Source organism: Pangasianodon hypophthalmus, chromosome 14 (assembly GCF_027358585.1).
Source record: "Pangasianodon hypophthalmus isolate fPanHyp1 chromosome 14, fPanHyp1.pri, whole genome shotgun sequence".
Taxonomy (NCBI): domain Eukaryota; kingdom Metazoa; phylum Chordata; class Actinopteri; order Siluriformes; family Pangasiidae; genus Pangasianodon; species Pangasianodon hypophthalmus.
This window is the reverse complement of record NC_069723.1, coordinates 422,501-442,966: the sequence shown is the minus strand read 5'-3', so window position 1 is coordinate 442,966 and position 20,466 is coordinate 422,501. Positions and strand designations below refer to the sequence as shown.

The following is a 20,466-nucleotide window of genomic DNA, read 5'->3' as shown; positions in this document are numbered from 1 at the left end:
TTCGGTCGCATTGTTCAAGCACACGCTGCAGGTTTTAGTATATTAAACTTTCACCTGACTGCTCTGTGGTCATGTTCTGGGTAAGCTTCAGCATCACATTCATTCCGGGTGTCGCAGTAGAGGCCGTGCCAACGTTCGAAACTGATGCCACCCTGAAATACATGTTTAGGGCTGAATACACTAAAGAAAACTATGGAATGCCGTTTGAAGCCGATGTTAAACACACAAATATGACATTCTGGGACTTAAAAAATAAATATTTTATAGTAATTTATTCATATGAATAAATTGAGAAATAACAGATTAATCAGCTTAAATGTAGCTTATAAATACGAACATCTGTAACAAATATCATTTGGGTTTCTGTTTCTATTTTTCAGTAATATAAAATAAAACTGTGAGGAACAACTTGACATTTAACATCTTACTCTACTGATTATTCCCTGTTACAATAACAACCACCAGTTTAAATTACAAATAAAGAATTTGATCATTTGTTTTATTTGAGAAAAACAAGAAAGCTGAAATTTGTGGATTTAAATTGATCTTTCTCTCTAACTCTTTATCTGCAATGTGCTATCCATCATCACCCAGATGAGGATGAGTTCCCTTCTGAGTCTGGTTCCTCTCAAGGTTTCTTCCTCACATCATCTCAGAGAGTTTTTCCTCACCACCGTCACCTCTGACTCACTCATTAGGGATAAATTTATACATTTACAATTTATATTTGGAATTTATATATTTCTGTAAAGTGTCTGTTAAACTCGCTATACAAATAAAATTGAATTGAACTGAATTGAACATGATGCTGTAGCCTCAGCAGTTCAGTTCCCAAGCAGAAGTTTTTGAGTGCTTTTGTTTTGAATGTTTGTGATCGTTTTGCTGCTTTTTATGCCATGCTTTTACTGTTTTTAAGTGTTTTAGTTATTGCTCTTTTAACTCCCCTCTCATTGCCACCATCATTCAACGTTTTGTCTGCGATATGTCATTTCTTTTGTTGTGTTGCAGGTGTGTTTGTTAAGAAGAGCGCATGGCTCACCCTTGTGTTTCTATCAGTTACGCTTGTACCCAGCTGCTCGTGCTCTGCAAGGCTTCATGCATATTACATTATAATACATTTGTGTTGTTGGTTATGTAAACGACACGTCAAATCCACATCGATAATTTTTCATATATCGATATGGTGAGCCATTGGTCAACTTGCCTGTTAAACTTTGTGCATGGAGAGCACATTAAATTAACAAAAGACAGTTGCATTATTTTATTAATTCAAAATGTCAAAACAAACGAATCATAGAGATAGCGAAAACATTAGGAGTGGCGAAATCAATTATTTGGTACAGTGGTGAGCTCAGGAACACTAAAAGGCCCAGAAGACCACAGAAAACAAATGTGGTGGATTTGGAGGGAAGTTGCCAGCAATTCACAGCAGTTGGCCAGATGAAGAACACCCTCTAAGAGGTAGATGTATCTGTGTCAAAGTCAACAACCATGAGAAGCCTTCACCAGAGTAAATACAGAGGCTTTACCACAAGATGTAAACCACTGGTAAGCCTCAAAAACAGAAAGAACAGGTTAGAGTTTGCCAAAAATATCTTTAAAAAAAAAAGCCAATACAGTTCTGGAAAAACATCCTACTGACAGATGAGACAGATCAACTTCATGGGAAGAGACGAGTGTGGAGAAGGGCAGAACTGCTATGATCTGAAGCGTACCACCTCATCTTATGGCGTGGGCGTGTACGCCTGCCAGTTGTAGTGTGTGAAGTGTACATGGCGATATCTGCTCACATTCAAAACTCATTGGACAGCACCTCACTGTGCAGATGGACAATGACCCAAAGCATACTTCGAAACACAAGACATTTTTTTAAAGTAAAGAAGCGGAATGTTCTGCACTGGCCAAGCCAGTCTCCTGACCTGAATCCACCTGAGCATGGATTTCACTTGCTGAAGGCAAAACACCCAGAGAACAAGCAGGAACTGAAGACAGCTGCAGTAAAGACACCAGGGAAGAAACCCAGCATCTGTTGATGTCTTTGGGTTCCAGATTTCATGCAGTTATTTACTGTGAAGTATTAAAAATGGCAATTTAATTTATGATTATATAAATTTGTCCAATTTCTTTTGATCCCTTAAAAAGGGGGCGGCCACATATATAAAGTGCTGTAATGACTACACCGCTCACCTGATCTGGATGTTCAGTATTGTGTCATAGGCACAAAGAAATGCTACAGAGCAAAGACACCTTCAGAAATAATGAAATTAAATGTTTCTACATTAAAAAAAATTACTATAAAGAGCAGTAAACAGTTAAATAAAGCAGTATCTGAGGTGCAGTGTGTGCAGTTTTATAAGGAAATGAGCTGGAAGTGTTACTGAGCATCTTGCAGAAGCAGCCACAGTTCTTCTGGAGACTTTGACTGTCCAAATATTTATGGCTCTGAATGTGCACTATAATAATAACAGTAATAATAATAATAATAATAATAATGTATAATTAAACCAAATTTGCAGTGATTAATCTCGATTAGGAGTGTTCATGCAGTAATAAATGGGCACTATGGCAATATACTACACTTCTATTTTATGTTTATTTGAATGCTTGCCATCTTGTTCATATATTATTGTATTATTCTTTTTTTATTTTTCTTTTGTAACTTGTTGCTTGTTTTTATGCTGCATTCTATTAGATTGAAAAAAAAAATCTGATCTGCTTCTTCAGTCTGCATTTTCTATCTCCTTTTATTTTTCAGGCTTAAAGCCAAGCGTTTGTGTTTAACGGTGGTGTAGATGCTGTTGCAAAACCCCGTCTTGGACAGATCTATTCAAGAAAAATCTGGCAGCCTCAGAGGCAAGAATTACGTGAAGGTCATTTGCATATACTGAATAGGCCAACTTAAGTATCTGTGTAATCCGACGCTGAAAACAAGCAGCTTAATCGGTGTAAATATTGGTGTAACATTTGAACTTGGGGCGCTGAATACGGCTCCGTGTGGCGCAGAAGGTCAGTGCTGGTTTGCAGTTCTGATTCTGTTGCATGTCCTTCTTCAGAAACACAAAGCTGTTCATGGTGCAGATGGATGTGATTTCTGTCATCACAGGAGTATGAGCCGTACCCTTACAGTAGGCCAGAGCCAAATGAAAGAACAGAGGCATTTCCAAATGATCAATCGCGATGTACCGGATAATCAGCACAGCATTTTCCTCGGTGTTGCAGGACAGCTTGCGGGGCTGTGGTTCGATTCTTGTAACTAAAATAGAACTTATTGATCAGCAGTTATTTGCAGTCCAATCCCCTGTGGAAGTAACAAGAACACCTTGCACGGTGCAAGAACTAGAAAACCTCAGAATGGAGAGCTTTTTTTTTGTTTTTATTTTCAGGCACTGACTGGTAGTCTTCCAAAAAGAATTGCAGTAATCTTCTCCTTTTTTGTGTGTGGGGTTTATGTACTTCTGAACCAGAAGGTTCAATTACAGTGGATATAAAGCCTATAAAAGTCTACACACCCCTGTAAAGATTCCAGGTTTTTGTGATGTAAAAAAATGAAACTAAGATAAATCATGCCATCTTTTCCCACCTTTAATGTGATGTAGCTACCAAGAAAATTCAAGTAAAAAACAAATAGAAATAGTTGAGGAAAAGAAAAAGTAAAATCTTACCTGGTTGTATGTGTGTGCAATGGGGCATGTGATGGTGCTCATAATTAACCAATCACATTCAAACTCTTTATTCATCACTCATCATTACTCAAAAGTAATTATCATACAGCTGTCATCAATGAAGAGATTCTGATTAACCCCAAATAAAGATCAGCTGTTTCTGTAGGTTTTTCTTGTCCTCTTGGTTTTCAGCTGACTGCTGAAGCGATGGACTGCAAATAGCTTACAAAGAATGTACGGTATCTCACTGTTGAAAGATATCAGCAAGGAAACGGCTACAAAAGAATTTCCAAACCATTAGCTGTACCATGGAACACCGTAAAGGCCATCATCTACGTGTGGAGAAAATGGGGCACTGCAGCGGCATCACCAAGAACAAGACTTCCCTCCAAAATTAATGAAAGGACAGGAAGAAAACTTATCAGGGACGCAGCCGAAAGACCTACGGAGCTGCAGTAATATCTGACGAGTACTAATCAATCCCTGCACAATCTCTCGTATTCTTCACATATCCAGGCTTGGGGCAGGGAGACTAGACAGATGTCCGATCTCACCAAAAAAAACAACCAAACCCAACAAAATTTTGCCAAAACTTGGCAAAGTGTGTTATGCTCTGATGAGACCAAGGTAGAACTTTTTGCATAATTCTAAAAGATCTCTTTGGAGCAAAAACAAGAGAGATTATCACCCAAAGAACACAGTGAAGCATGGTGATGGCAGCATCATGCTATGGGGCTGCTTCTCTTCAGCTGGGACTGAGGCTCTAGACAAGACTGAGGGAATCATGGACAGCTCCAAAGTCTTTTTAGTCACAAACCTGCAGGCCTCTCTTAGTCACCCATAGATGAAGAAAAAATTCACCCTCCAGCACAACAACGACCCAAAACACAAATCCAAGTGGACAAAGGAATGGTTTCGAAAGAAGAAGTTGGTAGATTCTTACCCAAAAGACTGAGTGCTTTATTACAAGCAAAATGTGCTTTAACAAAATATAAGTTAAGGGGTGTGCACACTTATTTCCTTAAATGTTTCTGTTTGTTTTTCACTTGAATTTTTTTGTTTGCTATTTCACATTAAAGATGGAAAAAGATCTGCCATGATTTATCTTTTTTACATTAAAAAACCCTGCAATTTTAACAGAGGTATGTTTTTATATCCACTGTACATGATGTGGAATTAGCAGATGTAGTCTAACTGAAAAAAGGTTACTGGCTTCTAGATTTTAGTGGATATGACATTTAATGATCATTTTCTAGGCATGTGTAAGAAATTGGGGCATTCAGTGGCAACTTAAACATTTTCATTTGAATCTTTTCCTGGAGCACTTCTCAACTTCTTTAATTAGAGCACTTACCACAGCACGCGTTAAACACTTCTTACAGTGGAGAAGCTTGAGAGAGAGAGCCGAGTGAGAGATGCATGAAAAAATGCTAGTGAAAGCGTTCTGCAAGTCATTTTCTGCAAAACAGCAGTGAATCAACAAAACGTCAGACAACCCAAAATTTGTCTTGTATAGACACAGACAGATCAAACAGTTATTTGGCATAAAGGCAAACGCATGCCATTATTATAATCTCTTCCTTGTCAATTCACTTAGAAACTCATCGAAAGACGCAATTCTTTTGTGCAACTTGGAGATGGAATGCTTTGAAGACTCAAAAGTCTTGTTTCTGTAAAACCTGCTTGCCTTCATGGACAGATCAGTTTGTGCTTTAAACGTCTGTGCTGTAGTTTAGGCCTTCTGGATTCTGGATTCTGGATTCTGGATTAAACTTGTCAGATTTTTGTACACTTCAACGTAACTGCAGTTCCTCGAAATTCATTCAAGAGTAAATGTGGGATGTATGATTAGTACAAGAGGCAAAACACACATTATTCCTTTTCCAAATAACATAGAACGTAATTAATGGCGCTGTAATAATCTGGAAATCTTTATGTAACCAACGTATGTTAAAAAAAAAAAAAACTAAAGTGAACTACTTAGGAAAAATTATGAATACGAAGTTTAAACTTTTCCCTTACTTCAGAGTATGCAGCTCCCGCAACCATCACATGACCTCATCACATGACCTCATCACATGACCTCATCACATGACCTCATCACATGACCTCCAATCAAGCTCCATGCTCACAGTCAGCTGTTTACTCAGGTGTTTACTCACCTGCCTGCTATCACATGACTCTGTTTAAATAACTCGGACTGCGACACATACGGACTCTGCTCCTGTATTGTGTCTGCGATGATTTGAAGCCTTTGTTATTTGCCAGAATTTGGTGGAAAGCTCGTGAATGATAGTTTTTCTAATCGTAAACACTTTGTTAGCTTAGCTAGATAGCTACCTGGATAGTAACCAAAATTTCTAGAAGTCTGTCGGCTGTTAAATAGTAGAATGGTTCAGTGGCTCTGAGGCAGTCAGTTTCGTTCTGTCTCTGCTACAGAGCTGATTTCTAAACTTTATTGATTAGCGATTTTGTACATTTTCCAATCACCAAATATACACTTTATTTATGCATCAGTTTTAGAGCAGTAGTTTAGGCACAGTCATTAAGAGCTGGTTTTTCCTGGAAAAAAAAAAGGTTGCAAAAGGAACTGTAATCTAATTAGCAGAGTGGCTGAAGGACGAGTCCACAATCTTCAGCAGTCAACATCATGCCCAGAGCTGTAAAAGGCAGATCTTTTATTTAATTAGCCAGGAACTGGTGGCATTAATATGACCATTAAATGCGAGGAAAAATTCTGGAGGAAGAACTGTGTGAGGTAGTGCAAACAATCTCTCACAGCCTTTACTTTTTCCATCACATTGTTTTTCCTTGACATTTTTAAATCGCTTAATAAAATGTAGTTTTGCACACAGGTTTTATGGATTTCTGTTGAATTGATGGGCGATTTGCAACAGACATGCAGGATACTGTGTGTTCAGATGTAAATCCAATCACACAATATTCTGCATGTCTGCAGGCACAAAAATAGTGTCATAAATTCTCCTGACAAGCACGCGTGTTGTGCATACTGTGGCGTAACCACAGAACTACATGCTTAAACACATTAAGGTGAAAACCGTGTATGATATTTCATTCGAAGGAATGTTTCCATGCTATTGCATGACAGCTTAATGCATTCGAATGTGATGGTTTGAGACCTGAAGCCTGCTGAGGCGATACGTGTACCCTGTCCATATAACATCTACTTAAACCATATTAATCTTATTTTATCCACGTTACATTGCCTCCCAGGAAATTTCCACATCGATAATAAAATACTACTGATGACCTGTGAGCGATTTTCTAAACTGCACAGTACCTGAGCAAACTTTTGGTCTATTATAATCCGCTCAAAAGGTGCAGGTTCTTGATCAGTATCTGGAAGATTTAAGTCTGCATCAGCGGGCAGAGTGTTTTCTGTAAAGCTTCTCGGCTGTGGAACAATTTTCCTGTTAATGTTCAGAACTCAGACACAAGCTCAGTCTTTAAATCTATGTTGAAAACCTAAAATTTGTTTAGTCAGGCGTTTTCTAAAAATATTTTTTCTCTTAGGTAAAGGTGTAGATCTGGGCCAGTATTTACTCTTAAAATAGTCATAGAAGTCTGCTTAAGACAAAATCTTAGTTTAAAGCTGGAAGTAAAAGAAAGTGCTGTAAAATTTCTCTGAGTAACTCTTATAGAAACGAGTAGGAACTAATCCTGGGAATAAATCTTAAACATGAATTATGACAGTTGCATTGCTGAAAAATCAGTCACTCATGCTTTATTTCTGTAGCACAGTGGAAGTCTGCAATAAGTTTCAAGGTTCAAGTGGGTTTTTATTGCCATTCCTCTAGATAACTGTTATACACTGGAACAAAATGTCATTTCTCCAGGACCATGGTGCAACACGTGACAATACAGTACACACGACTACATTAAGGGCAAATACACAACAGGGTGAGATGAGCAGGAGACAATAAATACACTGTGTTATGAACAGTACAGTGGACGTTGTACAGGGCAACAGAACAGTGTTGTGTGGGAAAGCTATTGCAGCAATAGTGTGTATAATACTGTGTAGTGTAGCAGCAATATTAGCAGCAAAAAGTGTCTAATGCATCATTGTAAAGTGCAGGTGTGCAGTGATAAGGAGTCATACTGGGCTAGGAGTTTGATTAGCGCAGGTGAGCGTTGGGAGGCAGCAGGGTGTTGAGTAATCTGACTGCCTCAGGGGAGAAGCTGTTGCCGAGTCCGCTGGTGGTGGCTCGGATGCTCCTGTACCTTCTGCCAGATGGCAAGAGGGTGAAGAGTCCATGAGAGTGATGAGAGGTGTTATCTGCAATACTGGTGGCTTTGTGGATGCAGAGGTTATTGTACGAGGCGTTGATGGTGCTTAGAGAGACCCCAATAATATTTATAGCTGACCTCATAATTATCTGTAGGGTTTGTGGTCAGAACCTCTGCAGTTCCTTTACCGCACAGTGAGACTGCTGGTCAGGACGCTCTCCATCGTTCCTCTGTAGAAGGTGGTGAGGATGGGAGGGGGGAGTTTGGCTCTCTTCAGCCTCTGGAGGAAGTGGAGTCTCTCCTGTTCCTTCTTGGCTAGGCAGGTGGTGTTGAGAGTCCAGGAGAGGACCTCCGTCATGTGCACACCCAGAATCTTTTGACTCTCTCCACAGTCATTCTGTTGATGTGCAGTGGTGAGTGGTCTACTCGGGTCCTCCTGAAGTCAACAATCATCTTTTTGGTCTCTTCAATGTTGAGAGATAGATTCGTTCTGCGAGCTGCTCCACCTCCTCTCTGTACGCTGACTCATCATTGTTGCTGAGGCCCACGACTGTAGCGTCATCAGCAAACTTGATGATGTGATTAAAACTGTACTATGCAGCACAGTCATGAGTCAGCAGTGTGAGCAGCAGTGGCCTGAGCACGTAGTCCTGGGGAGCGCCGGTGTTCAGTGTGCTGGTGCTGGAGGTGGTGTGCTGATCCTGACGCACTGGGCCAAAAGTCCAGGATCCAGTTGCAGAGGGAGGTGGTCAAACTCAAGTAGGCTATACACACAGCACAGTCATACTATTCACTTCTCTTGTTTATGAAATAATAATAATAATAATAATAATAAATATAGTAACAAGCAGCAGTCCATCCAGTCCAAGCACTCTTCACAAATAGAGCCCACGAATCACATAGAGCTCCAGCGCTCAATTCTGAGCATGTGAAATGTCTGCTGAAAGCTGATGATGGTCATGTTTTTAGGTGATCATCTCATCAGAAATTCACCTGCAGATTAGTGCACAGATACCAAATTCCTTCTTCGTGTCTTCGTGTGACCTCCCCAAATTTTGCCAGCTTCAATATCAGAATCCTCAGACTCGTGTCCTGAACATGCTTTTCGGGTTTTGTGCGACGCCATGCAGCTGAGTTCCAGGTGTGTGTGTAAATTAATCTCTGCACTGCTAGGATTGCTTGTCATGTGGCATGAAGTTCTGAGTCTAGAGAATATTTTGACACTAATTTTTTTGAAGATCCACTAAAAATGCTAGGACTAGTTCACAGACGTAGTGGAATGGGGCTAAATGAATCAAAGCACCATTTTATCGCTTAAGCTATAGAGAACAAAAGAAGAATTTTTTACTGTAGTCTTTATTTTACAAGAAATATGCTTGTTTTTTTTTTATTTCAAAACCAAGAAATGCACCACCATCAAGCTCATCTCTTTTCCTCGAGTTGCAGTGACCTACTGACCAAGTTTCTTGTCTGTAAGATCTGTGGTTTGGTCTGAATAATTTATTTTGGGGGAGTTTTATTTTGTTGGTTTTCACAGTATGCTTTCTTTACAGTGTTTTTCTCTGACTGTTAAAGTTCTCTATCTGTGATATACTGTTTGCTGTTTGTGTTTGTCTCTGACTTTATTGACTATTCTGGTTCTCAAATTGGATTTTTTCCTGAATACACATCTTGCAGTTGTGTCCCCTTGATGCCACTTGATTGTGACAGTGAGGCACAAACAACAAATTAAAATCCTCCACCAGAGAGCTGGCAGAAATGAAAACGCATGTCATCATAAACAGTATAGAGGGCATTGTTAAGGCTGATATGTCAATTGGCTTTACTTTAATAAAAAGACTATAAACAGAATCTACTTTGTACAGAAATGTGCAGTTAAACTGTGTTCTACCTGCTATACTGCTCCAAGGAACACAAATAGCACTAATTTATACCTGCATTTGAGAGACGGACAAAATCATGTGCAAAAGTGCGCACTGCAGGGCTCGCGAGTGGAGCGACAGAAAAGCGTTCACTCTTTCATCGGGAGCTCATGGGTTTGAATCTCGATGATGACAGCCATCCATGGCTGGGAGTCCAAGAGAGCAAAATTGGGTGCTCTCCTAGGGATGGCATACTTTCTCTTTCCTGTCAATCACAGCGACACGAGTCAACTGTAGGCGTCTATGAGCTCATGTGTGCAGAACTTCACTTCACGCCCACTGCTTGGCAGCTGCTGTATGATAGAGGAGAGCTGGCTGGTTGGTGGGATTTAGCAGGTGACCAAATTAGGGAGGAAAAAAAATCAAAACTGAATATGTAATATGTAATATTTATTTAAATCCCATGCAATGCAATTGGTCGAGTCTCGATACAATACATTTTCGATACAGCAAAAAATAAGCATTTCCTGAATATTTGCCTTAGGTTCCCTTTTTCAGTTGATTGAAACATTCAGCATTATAAAAGTACAATAACTGAAACCTAAAGACGGTGTTGGTGTGATCCATTCAGACTCTTATTCAGCATTATAACAGAGCTAAGGCTGTGCATTAGTGCACTGTATTAGCCATATGCTTGTGATATTAGCGGTGTATGTTGTGTGGATTCGGCACACTGTAATGTTTCAGTCTAGCACTCGCAAGTTAGCTCCTGTGATCACTGACATTAGAGAAGTTAAACAGTCATTCCCTCACCATCCTCTCTTTTTTCTTCCTTCTTGAAGTTAATAAGGAAAAAAAAGCTTATCTTGTTACTAAGAAACCTGGAAAGTTCTCTGTCCTGAAAACTTCCCCAAGGCAGAAAACATACTGACTGTTACAGAGCGCTGACGCTGGAGACTCCTTCTTTAAATGTGAAATAAAAGTCTCCTTACAGAAAAGGTTACCATATCATCTCTCCGTATACGACCCTGTGAATGAGTTGTTACTATAGAAACGGTAACGTATTCGAACGAGCGCAATAATATAAAGCTGTGAGGTGAATTATGGCACTATTGTCAGAGCTTCTGTTACAGAAAATTAATCAATGCCTTCTGACCAAGATTCAAGAACTCGCCAGCGCTGTGGAATAAATATATAATATACAATGACAAAATATAAGTGTATAAATTCTGTATGAATCTGTACAGTGGTAAGTAACTGTAGAATATATATCATGTTCATGGATTGATTTCAGCATAAGGGGCTTTGGCTGCTTTGATTCAAACAGCGTTTCGTGCAGTAGGAAGGCATTCACTATGGAAATGTCCAAGTGATGCTGGGGGGAAACATTGGGCTTATGTTCTCACTGTAGTAGCCTTTCCAAGCATCTGGCAGCTCCACTCTTCCCATGTGTTTGTTGTAATCCAGAACAGCTGCTGGAATGGAAATGTCCTTCCTACTCCAGCCACCCTGGTTGCTCATTACCCTGCCTGAGACAGTGAAATCTCTGCTCTCTTTGGGAGGTCATTAACAGTTGTTTTTGAAAAGCCGCTTTTGTTTGGTCTGATTGTGCCACAGGCTCCAATTTGTAGTTGGCTCAGTTCTTTGAACAGAAATGGACTGGTTTGAAAATTCTCCACATTTACGCCTAATTGGTAACCAGTTCCAAGCAAAGGGACATCCAACAGGCTCATTACCTCTCTGTACAGGTGGCCCTTTTTCCTCGGTAGACAAAAAAAAATCCGAGTTTAACCAGAGATTTAGTCAGCCAAGACAAACAGTTTATAGCCCCATTTTGAAGATGTTTCTTTCATTAAGGGTTTAACGACGCACTGGTCATTATTCAATAAATTTCACAATACTTCATTCATGATTTGAGTCACAATTCGATTCTCAAAATATTTTGAATTAAATTTGAATGAAGAAAAATTATGACTGAAAAGACTCCTTATTTTTGTCTGAATCATAAACAATGCAAAACAATGTGCATTTTTGTCTGTACTTTTGACCCCGGGAAAATGATTGAAACATGTTGAGCTCCGTTGCATCTGAGGCGTCATTTTAACCAGAATTGGAGCTCCAAAGTCGGCTAAAATGCCCGAATTCTGCAGCTTCTTTCTTGGGCACTGTAGACTGCAGAGGCACAGGGCTGGTGTCAGTTCTTTTAACTGTTATAAAGTAGTTGTGTAACCGTATAACGTATAATGCGTGCTCTCTATATATTTTAAGTCTGTGGGTTAGACAGATTGGGATCTCTGGTATTCAAACACTGCAATTGCATTAGATGCATAATTACTAGAATGCTGATGTACACGAAGTGATTCGCATATTTCCACAGTACGCATCTTCAAATTTTTGCCTTGCAATGCATCGTGTTATATCTATACATATGTGATATATATATGTATTGTTTCTAACCAGTACAGACCTTGTGGCTGCCGTTCATCTCTAGCTGACTGGGTGGTAAAAAGCTTACAGGAGGAAACAAGTTGCTCATAAAAGAGGTTTTCTCGGATGAGAGGGTCCTAATGATCAGTTCATATTTTCCTCAGGTTTTCCTTATCTTCAACAGGACCATGTAGATGAAGGGACCGTGAAATGGCCCATGATCAGTCTTTGCCTGTGAACCTGGAAAAGAAAAGTCAAAGCCGAGCTTTTGCTCCAGTGATCAGGCAGATCTTTGCCCTTGACAAAACTCGTGTAAATGACTGATGCAATGTAGCCACAAAGATTGTAGCCAGTGTGAGTGATAACCGTTTATACTTTTTGTAAGCCATGTTTTGTGCAAATGTATGTGTTCTCAACAATTGTCTTGAGAGCACTAAAGCATCTGAAGCAGCTAAAACATCTGAAATTGCTGAAGTGGAGAGTATGTCAGTGTCAAGATAATTTGCAATTCTGGGGATTGTTTTTCAGCAAATTTTAGGCTTCTGTGGCTCTTCATCTTTTTCTGATATGCTGCGCCACATGTCATTATCCTCCTCTCATCTAACGGTTACAATGCAGGTCTTTTCTGTGTTTCTGGGTGCTGAGGTACTTAGGGAAAGGGTGGAAGTGACCACTGCGACAGTACATCTGCTCCTGACTGCCCTGAACTGTGGGGGTGTGAACGCAGAGCTGCTCCTAACTCTTTTCATATCATAGAACAAGCAGATGCAGATATTGGTACACATGCAGATATGGTACACATGCAGATATTGTACACATGCAGATATTGGTACACATGCAGATATGGTACACATGCAGATATTGGTACACATGCAGATATGGTACACATGCAGATATGGTACACATGCAGGCTCACAGTCTTCATCAGTTGTTTCTTTAAAATGGCTGCTGTTATAAAAGCGAATTTGAGCTGTACTTTTTATATTATTATTATTATTATCAACAACAAAACAATGATAATAATCGTCTTCTTCCAAGACCTTCAAGGAATTTAATAGAAAGCTGAAAAAAATCCTGTGTGTGTGTCAGATGTGTGCAGCACAGCAATGAGAAGCATTCTGTCCATGTGCAGCCATGAGAAGCTACGCAGTGGTTTTTACTCACTATCACTATCAAGGAGCATGAGAGTAAAAATCAGGCATCGTAGAACTGTGTATGGACTCATTTTCATCTTCTGTTTATATATATATATATATATATATATATATATATATATATATATATATATATATATATATATGTGTGTGTGTGTGTGTGTGTGTGTATACAATCTTGAATTTTGGATCTTGAATCTTAATCTTATATACATACATATAATGTACACATGCTCACACACACACACACACACACACACACACACAAACTGATCAGCCATAACATTAAAAGCACAGGCCTAATATTGTGTAAGTTGAAGGGGTGTAACTTGATCTGCAGTAGTGTTTAGGTAGGAGGTACGTGTCAAAGTAACATCCACATGAATGCCAGGACTCAAGGTTTCCCAGCAGAACATCACCCAGAGCGTCACACTGCCTCCGCCAGCTTGCCTTCTTCCCATAGTGCATCCTGGTGCCATCTTTTGAGGCTTGCCCATTTTTCCTGCTTCCAACACATCAACTTCGAGAACTGACTGTTCCTTGTTGTTGTTATAGATATATACAGTACAATTTTTAATGCTAGCCACCTCCACATTTATTTTATGTGCAAAGTAATTTAGTCATTAAAATCCTGCGTAGTAAATGCACTGACCTCTTAAAAAGGAAATTTCCAAATGCGAGAAGGCCAAGTAGAAGAGGTTAAGCCTTCCGATTTATCTGAATCAGTGGACAGTGCGGGAATAGTCTATGCCTTCATGCATGAAATACATTTAAAAATGAAAGTGCAGAAGAAGAATATCACTAGGAATGCTCTGCTTAGAGCTAAATCTGGACTCATTTGGGCATGCTCTTTGTTTTTTTTTTTTTTTTTTTTTTTGAGTAATGGAAATCATTGAAGAGTAATCAACTGTTCGGATTGTAACTGTCTTAATTATTTCGCTTTGGATAAAGGCATCTATCAAAGGGGTAAATAATGTCAAATGCAATCTGGCAACTCTTCATCCCTGAGCCGTGTCATGCCAGCCATATGGCATGACACAATTAGGACGTACCCCAGATACATAATTTCCTGACACTCAGGGTGAACAGGCGATTCAAAAGGCAATTTGCAGCAAACGCTGATTTTCCCAATGTAATCCAATCAACTGCACCCACATTTAAATAAAGCACCATCTGAAATTTAAATAGCTTTCAGTGACTAAAATCAAGTGAACTGTGAATAACTATCTTCAGTCAGTAATTTCAAACTTGCCAGTCACCCAGGATGTCACACACTGGACAATGGCTATTGTTGCGTTACTGAGTGAGGAGGTCCTGTTGAAATCTGGAATTGATGAAAGGTACGTCTTTGCTTCTAGGGTCTCTATTGCCGGAGCCTGGGACTGAGAATCACAAGCTACGGTAAATGTATCTGGAGTAGATTAAAGTAACCCAGAGAAAGACTAATCTCCTTTCATATTCATTTGTGCATTTTAATGTTTTATGTCCACCTATCAGTCTACAATCCTTAAATATAAATATCCTGTGTGAACAGCAAAATTCGTAAATGAGAAAGGATGAGTAGAGACCAAGAGCGAGTTGATGTCCATCAGAGAACTTTCCTTCAGGACTAGTGGAGGAATCCTGTATCCTTGCAGACTGATAATTGTTCCTCAGGTCCTTGAACCCATATGAGTAACCTATAAGAGGTACATCCTCGCTACATCCTTTCTACGTTCTGGCCAGTCTTGTCAACCCATCTGACAAAGGTGATACCTGTTGTTTGTTACTGTGTCCCTTTTTTTTAAGAGAAAGCACCTGATGGACTAACAGCTGAAATGTTCTGAGGTGCAGCATTCCCAGCATTACTGCCAGGGTTTCAGCTGTCATCCCTGCCACACATAAAAGTTAGAAAGGCTCACATGGCACATGATTCAAGCTTCATGCTGATGACTTGCCCTGTTTGCAGAGCTTTCACATGTGATATCAGACAGGAGCTCTGTCTGGCTCATGACCTGCAGGTGGAACTGTCTACACAGCAGCCATTCATCCAAGTAGGGGAGAACTCACAGACCCCGGCATTGCACGGGCTCGAGGAAACTCTCCCACACTCTGTGACCATCCTGGGCACTGAAGAAAAGCCAATAAGCTTCATCCTCTTTAAATGCTGTTGTGAGTTTTAATACTCAGCATGAATGATGGAATGAAAGGTTAAAGGTAACCTGTTGCCTCGTATTTTTGGTTTGTTTCTCAGACATTTCGTGCCTCCTGTGCCTGTGCATCAAAGACCAGTCCAGCGCCAGTGGCAGCTGTTTTCTCCAGGCTCTGGCATTGACATGTGAATAAGCCAAACTTGGCTGCTCATCTGTATTAACAGCCCCAGAGACTTATCGCTCCTATGGATATGGCTCACATAGCTTGAAGTGCTGTCTGTAGGATCTTTGCATCTCTTCATGGGCAGAGAGCAAACGTGCCACAGTATTAGAGATACAGCTTACACTAGCCAGTGCATTATGTGCTTTACAAACCAGCATGTTGGCTCTCTTATATTCGAGCATTGCACAACATGGACTTATGAAAACAGCGTCATCAGCCTCTGGTCTCTGGATAAGCTGCTATGGTTACAGCTCACTTTAAGTAGGCCTAGGAGGAGATCCTAATTTTATTGTAATAATCAAACTGCCATATGTAAATCGCTCCTTGAGACAAGTACCGTATCCAATTAAGATGCCCTCCCCTTCGATATCCTCTGTGTACACCAAATTAAAAAAAAATATATTCGGCCTGGTCTCTACAGAGATGATTCATACAAATAACTACTTCGTAATATCATATCTTTATTTAATGTTGCCCTTAAATGCCATTCCGCAATTTCTGGAGTGTATTTACATTGTCAGAAATTTGTTTCAGGGTAAAATATTGTGGAGGCAACAAATTGTCAGTTGATTGTCAGCTTGATATTGCTGCTGCACAACATGGACTTAATTCAAGCTCAAACCTAAAACGTGCCTCGGCAAAAATACGTGTATCTCTGGTGAAGGTGATGACTTTACTTTTGCCACTCAGCAAGGAAGTAAGCAAATGCGACTATGCCACTGGTTTTTCTGAAGGAAACCTCCCTGGTGTTATGGAAAGAAAGAAAGTAGACCCACTTTTGTATCAAAGTGGCCTTATTTTTGCTGTGAGGTGAGGAGCTAGCGTACTTACTTGTGACAAAAGCAATAGCTTCAGTCAGCAGCAAGTAGGAACTGAATGTGCCAGAGAACCATACACTGTGCTAATTCCACAAACATATCCATGCATTTGCACTGACATCACCCATTTGTGTCAGTTGGGAGAACTAGATGAAAATACAAAGCAACACACACACACAGACACACACACACACAGCAGCCTTTCCCTGCTGATTCAGGCCAGCTAAAGAAATCACAGAGGCGTTTGGGGAGTTCATAAATGTAGATATGAGACTCTACTCAGTGGTGCAGAACGCAGAATTCAAAACCATGTCAAGGGCTACAAAAGGCAGTGCGACCTTGACAGCACACCTAACAGCAGAATGCAAAATAAAAAGGCCTGTGCTTCACTCCACCTTCAGAGTCATATCAGTGAAACACTGCAAACACTGTGGCATTATTAGTATTCAATTATTATACTTTTATAATGTTGAGTGTTTTAATCAAATGAAAGTGGAAATCATAATGAGACAATACCATTTCGTATCATAGCAGAATTTTGTGTATGGTTACATCTCTATAGTATACTGTATATGCAATATTTTAATATTGCATCATTTACAGCTAAGAAATGAGATTTTAAATGATTATCTGGCTTTAACAAATCTGTAGAATGTGTCCATTGTTCTCACATTAGCGTGTCTGTTTGTGTTGCAGTTTCCCAAAACTCTAAGGGATGGAGTGGCTCATCATCTCTCTGCTAATACTGGTTGTTTCTACCTCTGGACATCTGTGTCCCAAGCGTTGCATGTGCCAAAACCTGTCACCATCGCTTGCTATTCTGTGTGCCAAGACGGGCCTGCTCTTTGTACCCACGGTCATTGATCGCCGGACAGTAGAACTTCGACTTACTGAGAATTTCATCACAGCAGTAAGGAGGAGGGACTTTACAAACATGACAAGTCTCCTGCACCTGACACTGTCACGCAACACCATCAGCCAGATCATGCCTTACACCTTTGCCGACCTCAAACGGCTGCGAGCGCTGCATCTGGACAGCAACCGCCTCAGTGTGGTCACTGATGACCACTTCCAGGGTCTAACCAACCTAAGGCACCTCATTTTAGCCAACAACCAGCTCCATAACATTTCTCCACATGCTTTTGATGACTTCCTGGGGACTCTGGAAGACCTGGATCTGTCTTACAATAATCTGGTGGACATTCCTTGGGAAACCATTGGGAGGCTCACCAATGTAAACACACTTAATATGGACCATAACCTTATAGAGCATGTCCCTTTAGGAGTGTTTTCCAACCTACACAAGCTAGCACGTCTAGATATGACATCCAATAAACTGAAAAAAATTCCTCCTGATCCTTTGTTTCTTAGGATCCCAGTTTATGCTAAGTCCAAGGGGTCTCCACTGACCTCACTTGTTCTTAGCTTTGGAGGAAATCCACTCCATTGTAACTGTGAGCTCCTTTGGCTAAGACGGCTTACGAGAGAAGATGACCTGGAAACATGTGCCACACCTCCCGATCTTACTGCTAAATACTTTTGGACAATTCCTGAAGAAGAGTTCATCTGTGAGCCACCTGTTATTACAAGGAGGTCCTTCAAGACCTTTGCTATGGAGGGACAGCCAGCCAGCTTAAAATGTAAAGCCAATGGTGACCCAGACCCAGATGTCCACTGGATTTCTCCTGAAGGTCGTCTGATCTCTAACACGTCCCGCACTCTCACCTTTAGCAATGGAAGCCTGGAAATAAACATCACCTCCCTGAAAGATATGGGAGTGTTCACCTGTATTGCCTCCAATGCTGCTGGTGAGTCTACAGGCACTGTGGAACTCGTGGTCACTCCACTTCCTCACCTAGCCAATAGCACTAATCGCATCCAGGAGCCTGATCCAGGACCATCTGATATCTTAACATCTGCCAAGTCCAGCTCTTCCTATAGCAATGATACAAGGACGCAAGAAAAGACGACGATACTAGCTGAGCTCACTGCAAACTCGGCTCTCATTAGATGGCCTTCACAGCAGCATTTCCCGAGTATTAGGATGTTCCAGATACAGTACAACAGCTCAGTAGATGACACCTTGGTCTACAGGTAAGTGGTAGTTCTTACTTCATGGTAATTTGAATGAACATTCTCATTTTTTACTCTGATTTTTTATTTTTAGACTGATGTGATTTCGATCATAACCCATATCATATAGTTAATTTCAGTTCAGTTCAGTTTTATTTGGACGTTGTCACAAAGCAGCTTGACAGAAATATATAAATTCGGGGTAAAAATGTTATAATTTATAAATTTATCCCTTTGTCTGAATACTGTTCAGCTTAATAGTCTCTCAAGTCTTTTGTCATGCACTTTAGTTCACGCTCAACCTGTTATTTATAGGCATTTTATTTCACATAAGTAAAATACGTGCTATATTATTTATTCCTATTAAATATCAGAAACTATACTTACTGCTGTAACAGGAACACTTGTCCCCCTGTTCATTCTTGCATTTATCCAATCAGCCACTGTGGGAGCAGCACAATGAATAAAATCATGCAGCTAAAGGTCACAGCGTGCAGATACTCCAGTTAACTTCAGTTAATGTTCAGAATTGGGGAAAAATGCGATCTCAGTGACTGACTATGCCGTGTCTGACTGTGGCACACTCTGATTGGAGTTTTTCAGAAACTGCCGATCACCTGGGCTTTTCACACACACCTGTCTCTAGAGTTTATACAGTATAGTGCAAAAAAAAACAACAAAAATTAGCATCCAGTGAGCTGCAGTTCAGCAAACGGATGAGAGATCAGAGGAGAATGGCCAGAGCAGACACAAAAGGCTACAGTAACTCGATCACTCTTTACCACCGTGGTGAGCAGAAAAGCATCTCAGAATGCACTACACGTCGAACCTTGAGGCAGATGGTCTACAACAGCAGACTGCATCAGGTTCCAGCTAAGAGCCGGAATCTGAGGCTACGACGGCACAGAAACTGGGCTGTGGAAGACTGGAAAAAGAGCAGGAGAAGTTTTTTAACAACCGTGAGGTGAACTGAACTTCAGCTGAGTTCAGTTCAGACTTCTGCAGGATTTTATACACTGTACTGCTGCCACATGATTGGCTGATCGGATAAGTGCATGAATTAGCATTTTATCTTGAAATGAAATGTATCTTGAGATGAAACATTTATTTATAGAAAAGGTATATTTTATATTTATTAATTATATATTACTATTATTTTGACTTTTATATAATTTTAGATTTTATCCTATATACTCTTTTCTATAAGACTCTGGCTATGATGATGACAGCACTGGGCCTCCCTCTTCGTAATGTACGATACGACAGTCGAAAGGGTTTTGCCCTGCTTCTCCATGTTCCACAGATAACTGCTGCAAAATATAAATTCCCCACAACCATTTGTCTCTTGAATGTAGGCTTGTGCTTATTATCTTGTTGTAAGATCCATCTATGATTAATTCTTAACTGAAGCAGAGTCATGAAGCCAGCAAGAGCTTCTGGACCAAAACAGGTCGTAAATGATCCATATGTTGTAGAGCCAATATGATAAAGGTGTGCATGACCAAAAAAAAAAGTTTTGGTCTCATCTGACCAAAAAAACGATACCAAGTGAAGTTCAAATGATGAATTCTGGGAGTTTTTCCCAGGAACGGCTTCTTTGATGCAATCTTTCCAAACATATAATTTTCATGTAAACTGTGTGATACTGAAAATGTGATCTTAGGTTTCCTTTTTTTATTTGGCTCACTCACCGTACTTCTGCGTGCTCAAGGGTCCAATTTTTAACTGATTTACACCTTCATTTTGAAATTGACAACAGTTAGATGGATAAAGGATGACACCATATTTGTACTTTATTTTAAGTATTATTTAGCTGTGTAATAACCCACTTTTTTGAGAAAACATTGTTAATAAGAACAGATGT

The 20,466-nt window shown here is 40.1% G+C and overlaps 1 protein-coding gene across 4 annotated transcripts in view; it reads left to right on the top strand.

Moving 5' to 3' along the window:
- The window catches only part of zgc:172282 (leucine-rich repeat and fibronectin type III domain-containing protein 1-like protein), a 57,739-nt gene that overhangs the window by 30,996 nt on the left and 6,277 nt on the right, over positions 1-20,466 (top strand). For all 4 annotated transcript variants that reach the window (XM_026943304.3, XM_053239755.1, XM_053239754.1 and 1 more), the window contains one exon: positions 17,226-18,623. In XM_026943304.3, coding sequence (XP_026799105.3) covers positions 17,245-18,623 — 1,379 coding nt within the window. In that variant the 5' untranslated portion in view covers positions 17,226-17,244. The remainder of the gene's footprint in view (positions 1-17,225; positions 18,624-20,466) is intronic.